This window comes from Chroicocephalus ridibundus, chromosome 1 (assembly GCF_963924245.1).
Source record: "Chroicocephalus ridibundus chromosome 1, bChrRid1.1, whole genome shotgun sequence".
NCBI classification, from domain to species: Eukaryota; Metazoa; Chordata; class Aves; order Charadriiformes; family Laridae; genus Chroicocephalus; species Chroicocephalus ridibundus.
This window is the reverse complement of record NC_086284.1, coordinates 134,270,570-134,283,650: the sequence shown is the minus strand read 5'-3', so window position 1 is coordinate 134,283,650 and position 13,081 is coordinate 134,270,570. Positions and strand designations below refer to the sequence as shown.

Sequence of the window (13,081 nt, the reverse complement as noted above, 5' to 3'; positions counted from 1 at the left end):
GGGCAGGGTGGAGGAGAACCTGCCTAGCTCTGGATGGACGGCCACATATGATGCCTACAGAGAGAAGGTCTCATTTCTGGCACTCTCTGGGGCACAATACACACCCTACAGGCAGAGGGGGCTGTAGGGGACCGAGTGCTTGAATGCTGGGGTCCTCCTCCCTTCCATGGGGAGATTCCAGGTCTTAGTGGAATAGAAGTGAGGGAATGGGGGAGCAGCCCAGGTGCCCAAGCTGGACTGGAGGGATTAAAGCCCCATGTGTGAGTAATTAAAGGTCTTGCATTTGTGACAATTGTGCCTGTCTTACAAGTGGGGAGGGTGTTTTGCTGACATCCAAAGATGTCCCCTGGGGCAGAACTCACTGCTGTGGGCATCACTCTGGTCCTGCACGTTTGATGCCAAGGACCGTAGTGATTAACAGCCAGGAATAAAGTCTCTCCGCATGAAAGCAGAGAACAGGACGCAGACGTCTGGCTTCTCAGTACCTCCTTCCCTTTCTGTATCGCCACAGTCGTCTCCTCCATGGCCAGAGCCAGAGGGAATCCAGACGTTGGGGCTGCTGTTCCTTCTATGCCCTTCCCGATGGAGAGGCGATGCATCTGATTGGAGGTGGAGTACAGACAACCTCCCCATTTAATGTGCTGGGTGTTTTATTTGTCTCCTAATTAACCGCCAGGAGAATGCACCGTGGGACCGGTGCAGTTCGGGTTTTGACCCCTGGGTGGCACCAGTAACTGCTGACAGAGCGGGACTCTTCTGCCGCCCCGTCCCCGCGTCTCCCCTCACGTTCCCGGCCGGCACCTGGCTCCTGCCAAGCGTGCGGAGGAGTTTCAGCCCCGGCTCAGCAGGAACCCGCCACCCCACTGAGATGCGGCACCTCACTGAGATGCTCCCACAGCTGAGTGCCAGGCGCGCTGCCCACCCCCACCCCAGCGGTTCTTCCTGGTAATCCATTCACGCCCAGATTCCCAAAACCCTCTGCCCCCGTGGCAATCCCACAACCCCCGGGGGGCATGAGGTCCCCCAGCCAGGTGGGGGATGTATGTTCACCTGCCACCTCACCACCATTGGTTAATTAGGAACCACCTCCCCACCCTTTCCCCAAAAGTGACTGTGGGAGGCTTTTCCTTCATCTGCCTGTAAACCGCCTCCTCCTCAGGGAACGCGACGTTCAGGCATACCCTGGTCTAATTCCCAAAACCCACTGCCCTCCAAAGAAAACAAGGTGTCTGGGCCACTACACCTGACTCTAATCTGCAGACGTGGCTGGCTTCCCACAAGTAGGCTGAGAAAACCAGCATAGAGGCGGTCCTTCCCACTCCCAGGTCCACAAAATCCTCAGAGAAAAGAAGAAAAATAACCACTTCACTGCGTCATGAAGTAAATAAGCTTGGGGGGCACTGGAGGCCAGTTATCCCAGGGTCAATGGAAAGGAGGGGTGGACGCATCACATCTGAGGATTCTTCGTGTGTGTAGATGAAACAGCCATGGCTCAAACAGGGATGCATCCAATTTATACCTGTTCCTCCTCATTTCTCACCCGCAAAAGACAACCTCAGGCCTCCACCTCCTTCAGCTCTCCGCTCCCTTCAGCATGGAGCCATAGGGCTCTGGGTTTGTGGAGAACCACAGTTGGGAAAGCAAGGCCACAAAGGGTGATCACAGAGAACAAAGCAACGTGGAGAGGGTGAGGAGCGCTGACATGCAATTTCTACATTTGAATCTGTTGGGAACGTTGTGGGAGTCACAAGCTTGCAAACCACAACCCCAGCTCTCTAGGACATGGGCTTATCAAGACCACAAACCTCCAGGAGGACGCAACCCAGGAATTACCTGGAGCCAAACGCATGGGCGGTCTCCCCACCTGACCTGTCCTGGCAGGCAGTGGGGTCTATGGCTTAAAAGGGCTAGGCAGGCAATAGGAAGTCAGCTGCTCCCACTCCCAGCAAGACACATCCCAGATGAGGCATGGGATGGCCAGGATGAGAAAGTCTGGAGAAGTTTCAGAAGGGATTGTTGGGACACCCGTTGTTTCGTAGCATCTGGTCTGTCCCACCCACTGCAACCCTTGCTGCTTGCTGCAAGACAGGAGGGCTGCCCTGACTTGCCCACTCTTCTTTTTCTCCCATGCCGGAGAATGGCGAAAGAGAGTGGGAGTCCCCAGGGGAAGCTGATGCTCAGGTATATTTTCAGAGTTTACCAAGGACGGGAGCTGAGAAATCCTTAATGGAGTGTGAGGGATAGGTCCAGTCCGGGGTGCTCCAGCTCATGCTGTAACTGTGGGGAGAGGGAGATGCTGTCTGGCGTGCAAGTGGACTGTGCAACACCACAGTCTCCACCTGTTGATCCAGAGTGTCCTGCTTCACACCTGCATACAGTTTTCCTTATGCCTTTCCTGAACTGTCTTCTTCAGAGAGACACTGAGCTGGGTGACATCCCACTAGCCTCCTTCTTCCCAGCGTGATGAGGCAGGAGTACCACCAGGGATCCTAGCCCATTGCCATTTCTTCTCTTTGCCTGTCACCAGGTAGAGCTCCAGGCACAGGCTCCGACAGTTCCTATGAGGAGGGAAAGGTGCTGCCAGCAGCGCTGGGCATGGTGGAGACCTCTGTCGTTTGTTGCCTGGGTTCCTTTCACTCTTGCCACTCTCCCGGCTGCGCATCCCTGCGCCGAGTTTGCCCCATTCAGGAGAGGCCATGTGGCTGTCCCCCTGGGCAGAGACACCCGAGGGCGCTGTGGGGAGGACGGCAGTGGCTGGAGTCCCCTGAGCCTGTGAGCAGAGCAGTAGAGCGGTGTCACTGGTGGAGCAGGAGTGAATGAAATCGCACTGTACAGCTGCAGCACCAGGCTGAGACAACCAAGGGTCCCCAGCTGGGTCCCAGAATCATCAGAGAAATCATCTCTGGAGGAAGCTGGGCTACTGCCTGTCAGCAAGGAAAGTGGAGGGAGAAGCCACCCTAGCCCCAGTCCTCAGCGCCTCTTCTCCCTCATGCCTCCACCTTTGGGCCACACTCTTCAAAGGCATTTACCTTCCTCTCCTACTCCTCTCCCCAGCTCTGCTGAGCCAGGGCTGGAGGGAGCCCTGCACACACCCACCTCCACCCCCACACCGAGTGACCCCTCATATACCTATAAAAAAAGAATGACCCATGGCTGGGGGAGAGAGGGAAAATGCAAGGGACCTGTGTGTGTCCTGCATAGCTCATGTCTCCAGCTCTCGAGGTTTTCAGAAGCAGAAGGGGAACTCTCAGCATTTCTCTGCCTTGCACGCACTCAGACTCCCATGCAACCTCCGCACGGTCCTCTCCATGCAACCCCCCTTCTCCCCTCCCCGCACACACACCCACCGCCCCCCATCTCTGCAGGGTTTATAGTTTCCTGTGACTGTGTGTGTCCTTCCCCACTGTTCCCAGCCAGCCAATCCTTTCTCACCTTTCATGTCCTGCCCAACCCCAATATGTCTAATATGTCTCACCCTCCTCACCCAGGGCTTCCTCTTCCCATGTCTCTGGGCAGCGACAAAAGGCAGGTCCCTGAAAGGACAGGGGCTTTCCCCGCATGGCTCCCTGCTGGTTCTTTGTGGCCATGCTGGCCCCTATGGGTAAGTGATCTCAACTCACCCCTGAGCACCTACAGCGATTCCACTGCTGCTGTCCCAGCTGCATCCCCGCTTGCTGGCAGAGCTCCATTCCCCAAAGCTCCCAGTGCTGAGGATGGGCACTGAATGCCGTGGGCAGGAATCCCTGAATCTCCTGCAAGGGCTGTCTATTTTTTCTTCTGTGCTCAGCCCCCACATGGTTCATGTTTTGGACACAAACTGCCCAGGAATGTTTCTTGCCTCTTGGAGAGAGATTGGAAACTCCCCTGCTGATTGCAAGGGCTGTCCCATCCCTTCCACTGCTCCTTAATCTGTCCTGTTTCTTCCCACCCTCTTCTCTACAAACCCACAGTGTCTAGTTAAAAGTTTTTCCATTTTTTCCTTGTCCTCAATGCTCTTCCTTTTCCCTTCCAGTGCTGGCTCTGGAACAGTCCCCAGACACAGTGATAGGAGAAGGCCAGTCCGTGAGCCTGAGCTGTTCCAAGAAGAAATCCACCAGCACATATGTGTTCTGGTACAAGCTTCCCCTGGGGAATGATTCTAGACTTATCCTCGTTGCTTCAGCAATAGAAGGTGGTAAAGCAGATGTGGAGGAGGATCTCCGCAGCCGTTTGAAGAGCAGTGGGATACAAGGAGACGCGATGACCATCTCGATCGAGCATGCCTTTCTGAATGACTCTGGCACGTATTACTGTGCTGAGAGTGAAACACAGTGGGAAGGCTGCTGAGGGAGCTGAGCGCAAACCTGCTCCTGCACAAAGGGGACCTGCTTTCCTCCTCGTCAGAGCTGCACAAGGCGGGATGATCCCTTTCCACTCATTACCTCCTCTGCTTCCTAGCCTGTCCTTCATCCTCTTCTCAGACTCTGTGGGACTTCTCACACTCCTTGCCTCCCTCTTCTTTTCACTCCCATTTCCATTATAGTCACTTCTCTCAATGCTTCTTCCCCTCTCTGACTCCTTTCTCTCCCCACCTTCTTCTTTCTGTCTCTCTTCAATCTGCACTCTGCAGACCTCCTCTCTTTTAATTCCAGGCCACCCCAGAGTTCATCATTCTCACCGTCACACAGAAAGGATGTTTGCATGAGATGTTCTTGGTGCACCTTTAGATAAAGGCAAGGCCGGGCACGTGGCGTAAGAGCTGTTAACCGAGCGGGAGCTGCCCACGTCCTGCTCCGTTACAACGACCTGCCTGAGGTTATCCTGTGGCTAAGGAGGAAAGAAGACTGTGGAAAGAAGGATGGAAAAAGCAGCCAGGAAAGGGGGTCCTGGCCTGCCTTCTTCCTGCCCCTCCTGGTCCCAGGATGAAAGGTGTTCTGGGTAGGGATAGCATGGGGCAGCTGAGACCTCCATGCCCCTCTGTCCTTTGTGATGTCCTGGAACATTCCCAACTCTGCTGCAGAGAGTAAGAGAAACAAAGTGCAGTGGGATTCATAGTTCCCTGCAGGAGAGCAGCGGGAAGCTGCAGGTACAGTTTTGCTCTTCAGAGAACGGGATGGGGGAAGAGTTTCACTGCAAAGCCCATGAGAGCCCTCAGCAGGCAGAATGCTTGGGCTGTTGTGGTGTCTTTCCTGGTCCTGCCTCCCACTGATATTAATTGCTGTGCTCAGAGTACCGCGGAGAGAAAAAGCAGCCTCACACAGTCAGGGGAAAAAAGTAATAAAAAGAGGAAAGAGCTATGGCTGGGGGAGAGAGGGAAAATGCCTGGGGAAATGCAAGGGACCTCTGTGTGTGTCCTGCATAGCTCATGTCTCCAGCTCTCCAGGTTTCCAGAAGCAGAAGGGGAACTCTCAGCATTTCTCTGCCTTGCACGCACTCAGACTCCCATGCAACCTCAGCATGGCCCTCTCCATGCAACCCCCCTTCTCCCCTCCCCACACACACACCCACCGCCCCCCATCTCTGCAGGGTTTATAGTTTCCTGTGACTGTGTGTGTCCTTCCCCACTGTTCCCAGCCAGCCAATCCTTTCTCACCTTTCATGTCCTGCCCAACCCCAATATGTCTAATATGTCTCACCCTCCTCACCCAGGGCTTCCTCTTCCCATGTCTCTGGGCAGCAACAAAAGGCAGGTCCCTGAAAGGACAGGGGCTTTTCCCGCATGGCTCCCTGCTGGTTCTTTGTGGCCATGCTGGCCCCTATGGGTAAGTGATCTCAACTCACCCCTGAGCACCTACAGCGATTCCACTGCTGCTGTCCCAGCTGCATCCCCGCTTGCTGGCAGAGCTCCATTCCCCAAAGCTCCCAGTGCTGAGGATGGGCACTGAATGCCGTGGGCAGGAATCCCTGAATCTCCTGCAAGGGCTGTCTATTTTTTCTTCTGTGCTCAGCTCCCACATAGTCCATGTTTTAGACACAAACTGCCCAGGAATGTTTCTTGCCTCTTGGAGAGAGATTGGAAAGTCCCCTGTTGATCGCAAGAGCTGTCTCATCCCTTCCACTGCTCCTTAATCTGTCCTGTTCCTTCCCACCCTCTTCTCTACCAACGCGTAGTGCCAGTTAATGTTTTTCCATGTTTTCCTCTTCCTCAGTGTTCCTCCTTTTCTCTTCCAGTGCTGGCTCTGGAACAGTCCCCAGACACAGTGTTACGAGAAGGCCAGTCCGTGAGTCTGAGCTGTTCCAAGAAGAAATCCGCCAGCACAGAAATATACTGGTACAAGGTTCCTTTGGGGAGGGACTCCAGGCTGATCCTGTTGGTTTCTGCATTTGAAGGTGGTAAAGCAGATGTGGAGGAGGATCTCCGCAGCCGTTTGAAGAGCAGTGGGATACAAGGAGACGCGATGACCATCTCGATCGAGCATGCCTTTCTGAATGACTCTGGCACGTATTACTGTGCTGAGAGTGAAACACAGTGGGAAGGCTGCTGAGGGAGCTGAGCGCAAACCTGCTCCTGCACAAAGGGGACCTGCTTTCCTCCTCGTCAGAGCTGCACAAGGCAGGATGATCCCTTTCCACTCATTACCTCCTCTGCTTCCTAGCCTGCCCTTCATACTCTTCTCAGAATCTGTGAGTTTATTTGTCCTGCTTTCTCTCCATGCCACCCCACTCCTCCTTGCCTCTCTCTCCGTTTAGCTCCCATTTTCATTATAGCCTCTTCCCTCAACGCTTCTTCCCCTCTCTGACTCCGTTTCTCTCCCCACCTTCTTCTTTCTGTCTCTCTTCAATCTGCACTCTGCAGACCTCCTCTCATTTAACTCCAGGCAGCCCTGGAGTTCATCATTCTCACCGTCACACAGAAAGGATGTTTGCATGAGAGGTTCTTCTACCTAAGGTGCACCTTTAGATAAAGACAAGGCCGGGCACGTGGCGTAAGAGCCGGTACCGAGCGGGAGCTGCCCACGTCCTGCTCCGTTACAACGACCTGCCTGAGGTTATCCTGTGGCCAGGGGGAATGTGCAGCACAGCACAGGCCTGAAGGCCATGTTGCAGGTGCAGCACAGCACAGGCGGGCGCATGCTCGGGTTCAGTCTTTTGTGCATCACTGACTCCTCCATCTACAGTGGTCTCTGGGTCAGGATCACTGCCTTCCACCCCCTCATCCTCACACAGTTTACCTTTCCCAAGGATATATCTAAATTCCAGATTACGTTAGCAAGCTGTGCAGCTAACAGAAGGTTTCCTGATGGGTTAGAGTGGTATCTCTGTCTTAACACACACCGGTGCGCAGCACAGGCCATCACGGGGCTCTCCAGCAGGTTCCCACAGTGCATCTTCCCATGCTGACAGACGGGCTTCTCCAGCCCTAAGCACAAGGCCCAAGAGAGCAGGCGTGCCCCGTTTGACATCTCTAACTCCTCGCATCCCATGTGCCCTGCAGGGCTCCCAATGCCCTGCCCTGCCGCCTGCGCACCCCAGGGAACACCATGGGAAATGGAGACTCTTCCCATGGACACATCAAGCCCAGCCTCCTCTCAGCTGGAGTGCTGCGGGTATTGTGGGGTATTGTGGGGTTTCTTCCTGTTGCCTGCACAGTTTAGCCCACCCTCTTGGTTCTTTCTCCCTTTTCTTTTGAGGACGCTGGGGTCATTCCTGAATCTGCTACAGGCATTTTTGTGCCAATGAATGCAGTGGGATACACTCGGACCTGGAACAGAGGGAGTGGGAGCTGCTGGCATTGCTGCACCCTTCTGCATGGACACAGGGGTACATCTTCTCTGCAAAGCCCACGACAGCCTTGAGCAGCCAGATCCCTTGCTCTCTTGTATGGGCTGTCCATACACTGCCGTGCATTGCTGGGCCCACAGCATGGCAGAGACGTGCAGAAGCTCTGTCAGGCCTCTGACACACAGAGAGGGTGTCAGTGTGGACACACTGTGAGCCTCACTTCCTGCCAGCAGTGATTTCTCACAGCGTTGGGTTGGTGAACAGGCCGTGCCCCATGTAGAGAAGAAGACAGGATTTTCTCCAGCTCTGCCCATCCTCGTCCTGCTGCTCCTTTGCAGAATGCTCCAGAAAAGAGAGTGTCATCTCTTCTCTGGCATGGAGAAGGTAAGTCTGTACCAGCCTATCCCACGGTGAATAGCCTTCTCCTCACAAATTGCTCTGTGGTGCGGTCTCCCAAGAGAACTCTTGGGAGTCCCGGTCCCAGTGCAGAGCCAAAGGCAGCCTTTTCTCTCCTTGAGATGTCCCTTTGGACGAAGAGAGGAACAGTTACAGAACTCCTCTCTGGCATACTACAGTAGACAGCAGGGTGAGAGGTCAGCAGCCTTTCCCATACCTGGGCAACATGACGAGCAGCACCGGGAGAAGCAGAGAAGATGCCACGTTGCAGCTTGCGGGCTGGGAGCCTGAGTGTGAGGCTGCTGGAGAGAAGACTCAGCTGAGGGGCACACAACAAACATGCATCCCTACGCTCTCTTTCTCTTCCCTTCGTTTGGTGCCTCCTTGTGCATCCCTGTGCCATGCACGCACTCCGGCTGCCACACAGCCCCATCCTGCTCCTGTGATCACCCCTGTCCCCCACCTCTGCCTATACACACACACAGACACAGCAGGAAGTGCGTGGAGCAGGGTGGATGCACCTCATGCCTGCATGCAGGTGTCATTCCCCGCTGTTCCCAGCCAGCCAACTGCCTCCTCACACTTCAGGCTCTCTCTCACCACCCTGCCCACCCGCAAAGAGACACGTGTCTCTTCCTCTCCCAGCCTCTCGTCTTGGCACGTCTCTGTGCCTGTGATGCCACACCGGGCAGGGTGCTGGAAGGAGGTGGCCTTTCCCCATGGTTCTCCTCTGGTTCCTTGTGGCCGTCCTGGTCCCTGTGGTAAGTGATCTTCTCTTCCGCTTGAAGAGCTGCCCTGGAGCCGCTGCTGCTGCCTCAGCCGTGTGCCCAGTTGTTGTCAGTGCCCCATTCCCCAAGGCTTCCCGGGGGAGGATGGGCAATGAACGGGGTGAGCTTTTCCTCAACCTCTAAACTCAGAAAACTCTACACATCTACAAAGGTGTTTTTTCTGTCCCATTTTAATACTTCGATTAAGAGTACCGAAGTAATTGTTTTTCATAATAAATTTGCCATTGTCTTTGAAACTTGTTTGTGGGGTTTTATTCTCCTGTGTGTCTCTGAGGAACAGGACACTGTCCCATAGAGCTTGCTGACATCCTTATGCCACCCCATGCCATAGTTCAAGGATGTGATTTTGCGTCCCCTTCAATGCATTTCACTCCTCACATCTCTTCCCTTCTCTTTGCAGGCCAGGCCCTTCAGCAGTCGCCAGACACCGTCGTCCGAGTGGGAGACTCTGTGGTTCTGAACTGTTCCCAAAAGGACAATGCATACTCAGCCATGTCCTGGTACAAGTTGCCCACGGGGAAGGATGCCACTCTGCAGTTGGTTGTGCATTCGGTGGAAGGTGGCAGGGCAGAGATTGAGAAGGAATTCAGAAATCACTTTTGGAGTAATGGGACTAAGGGCTACCGCTTATCTGTGGTGATAGAGTACGCCCTACTCAATGACTCTGGCACATATTTCTGTGCTGAGGGAGGCCCACAGTGACTCAAAATGCGGAGCAGCATAGCACAAACCTTTCCATGCAACGAGGGATGTGCCCCCAGCACACACACAGAGCGGTGTATTTGACAGTAGATTATGTTCTCCTCTTGCCCTCCACTCTACCTCGACCTGATTGTTAAGGGACTGGAACAAAGTCTGAGGGATTTGGGTCTTTTTAGTCTCGAAAAGAGACGACTGAGCAGGGATCTTATCAATGCTTATAAATACTTAAAGGGTGGGTGTCAGGAGGATGGGGCTGGGCTCTTTTCAGTGCTGCCCCATGACAGGACAAGGGGTAATGGGCACGAACTTGAACATAGGAAGTTCCATCTAAACATGAGGAGGAACTGTCTACTTCAGGAGCACTGCCTACTTCAGGAAACTCGTGTTTATCTTCTGTCTGTCTTCTGCCTGATCTCTAATTGCTTGGCTGGAAATCCAAGGCCAACCTGGAGCTGAATCTGGCAAGGGATTCTGGGGTCTCCTGGGATTGCTCACATTGTGGTTTCCTAGAGTACAGGTGCCTCGATCGTAACCCAGGGTTCAGCACACTGCCTTGCATGAGGAGCTCCGAGTTGCAGAGTACTGGCAAGACCATGCCACTGAGGACTTCTATGTGTGTACTGGTGCCTTTGCCCCACCAGTCTGCAGTGAATGGGTACGCTGCTGTGTGCCAGGGTGCCTGGGTCACGCCGTTACCCTGTGACCTGAACATTCTGATGTATGCCATGTAGCTCGGGTCTTGATGGTATCCAAGAATGGAGCATGGTCCTGTAGGTGAGGAGCCCCAGGCCACAAGGTGCTCCGTGGCAATAATCCACCATACCCTTGGCTCTGCTAACCAGAATGGAGGTGTCAGGGCCAGGAGGGGGATCATTCCTCCACCCTGCTCCACACTTTGGAGACCATAACTGCGGACTGGAACCACTTGGCATCCCCAGGACAAGAGAGATGTCCACTAGGGGTCTTGAGATGATGAGCACTGGAACACAGGGCAGGTGGGCAGAGGTTGAAGGTTCTAGGTTTGTCTGGCAGAAGATGAGAATGCAGGGGAGCATTAGGTGCAGCCTCTCGTTCCCTGGAGGGAGCTGAGGACGAGTTAGAGACAGAGTCTTCTGGGAGCTCCCCATGAAAGGACTGAAAAGTAATGGGCACAATCTGGGATGGAGAAATTCTGCTGAGGCAGGGGGACAAATTCTTTGCCAGAGGAGTGAAGCAGCCCAGGGACAAGGCCTTGTACTTGAAGGAGGGGTTTGCATTTAGGGAGACTTTCCCACCTGCCCTGGTCCACGCCCTGAGAGACCTGCTCCAATTTTAGAGACAAACCTTACCTGAGTGCAGGGCAGACTGGAAACCCTTGGATACCACACCCCCGAGTACCTCTATCAGCCTTTGGTGTGTTCCCCAGTGCCCTACGTCTTTCAAGAAAAATGGGGGAATGTTTGGGTGAGAGGGTCTTTGCGGTACTCACGTAGACTGCTGCTTCCCCATTAAAGTCCTGCCAAGAAAGACAAATGTGTGTTAATGCTGTCTGGTGATGGGAGAAAGGGATAGAAAGTTCCTCTCTGTGGAAGGAAGGTGCCCTCTGTCCCTTTTCCCTAAGCAGACCGTTTCACTGCTCAGGTGTCCCAGGTGAAGACCTTTGCTGAAACCAGTTCTGGGGTTCCTAAAAAGCCCTGTGACTTCAAAGAGATTCTAGTGGGGTCCCATCACACAGGATTCCAGCCTTAGATGAGGTCCCCAGGATTTGTCCAAGATGAGTGTCCTCAAGGCTTGACTTTCATCCAGTGCTCCTCACTCCATCACACAGCAGAGCTCAGCTGCCTTTCAGCCCTTGAGGCTGCACTCCACTCTACCTGGACGTCTCTGGACCAGTCCAACCCAGCCTGACTGTCCTCACTCCCACTTCCTTTTGTCCCTTGGTCAGGATGGGATGGGTGCCCTCTCTGTGCTGCTTGGGGCAGGAGGTGGAATCAAGGCCTGGGGTCTGTCTCACCTACCTGCCACTTCCACCCTGTCATGTCAACCACGATCCTACTGTTGAACCTTCCTTTGCCCTGGGAATCACAGAATGACAGAATGGTAGGGGTTGGAAGCGACCTCTGGAGATCATCTCATCCAACCCTCCTGCCAAAGCAGGTTCACCTGGAGGAGGTTGCACAGGAATGCGTCCAGGTGGGTTTTGAATGTCTCCAGAGACGGAGAGACCACCACCTCTCTGGGCAGCCTGTTCCAGTGCTCTGCCACCCTCAAAGTAAGGAAGTTCCTCCTCATGTTTAGGTGGAACTTCCTATGTTCAAGTTTGTTCCTGTTACCTTTTGTCCTATCATTGGGCAGCACTGAAAAGAGCCTGGCCCCATCCTCCTGACACCCAGCCTTTAAGTATTTGTAAGCGTTGATAAGGTTCCCCCTCAGCTGTCTTTTCCAGACTAAAAAGACCCAAATCTCTCAGCCTTTCTTCCTAAGTGAGATGTTCCAGTCCCTTGATCATCTTCGTAGCCCTTTGCTGCACCCTCTCCAGCAGTTCCCTGTTCTTCTTGAAGCACGGAGCCCAGAACTGGACACAGTACTCCAGGTGCAGCCTCACCAGGGCAGAGGAGAGGGGGAGGATGACCTCCCTCGACCTGCTGGCCACACTCTTCTTGATGCACCCCGGGATGCCTTTGGCCTTCTTGGCCACAAGGGCACATTGCTGGCTCATGGTCATCCTGTTGTCCACCAGGACTCCCAGGTCTCTTTCCACTGAGCTGCTCTCCAGCAGGTCAGCCCCCAACCTGTACTGGTGCATGGGGTTATTCCTCCCCAGGTGCAGAACCCTACACTTGCCCCTGTTGAATTTCATAAGGTTTCTCTCCGCCCAACTCTCCAACCTGTCTAGGTCTCTCTGTATTGCAGCACAGCCTTCTGGTGTGTCAGACACCCCTCCCAGTTTTGTATCATCAGGAAACTTGCTGGGGGTGCACTCCATCCCTTCATCCAGGTCGTTGATGAATATATTGAAGAGGACTAGGACTGGACTGGAAGAGGACTGGGGACTGGTCCATGAAGAGAACAAGCCCTTAGCAAGAGGTTGTTTCATTCCCAAGTGGAGCTTTCGGAGAGGTTCCACTAAGGAATGTTCAGTCATATAGTCGGGGGTGGGGGTGAGAGTGGGGGCGATGGGGAGCGTTTGTGCTGCTGCCTGCTGTTTTCTACAGTAGGAGTCTGCTGCCTGTATGATTCAGCGCACTCTGTCGGCTTTTTTAGGCAGTTTTGTAGCACCTGAGTACATGCTGATAAACAGAAAGGATGGCTGCCTGTAACTGACTGACAGGCTCCTGAAGGTGAAGCTGAAAAATGTTGCAAGATCCTGCTAGTTGAGAAGCACTACAAATATTAAATATTTTCCCTGGAGTGATATTCCCTGCCTCTGCCCTCCATACAAATGGCCTATGGAAGTACCCAGAGAAATGTTGCACAAAGAAGGGGTGCCTGAAAGTCTTTATTTTTTCATAATT

At 53.9% G+C, this 13,081-nt stretch overlaps 1 gene segment (V, D, J or C); it reads left to right on the top strand.

Moving 5' to 3' along the window:
- Positions 1-3,558: 3,558 nt before the first annotated feature.
- LOC134507618 (T cell receptor beta variable 14-like) lies at positions 3,559-4,326 on the top strand. The segment is given in 2 exon segments: positions 3,559-3,601; positions 4,013-4,326. Coding segments are annotated over 2 exon segments (357 nt in total).
- Positions 4,327-13,081: the final 8,755 nt, after the last annotated feature.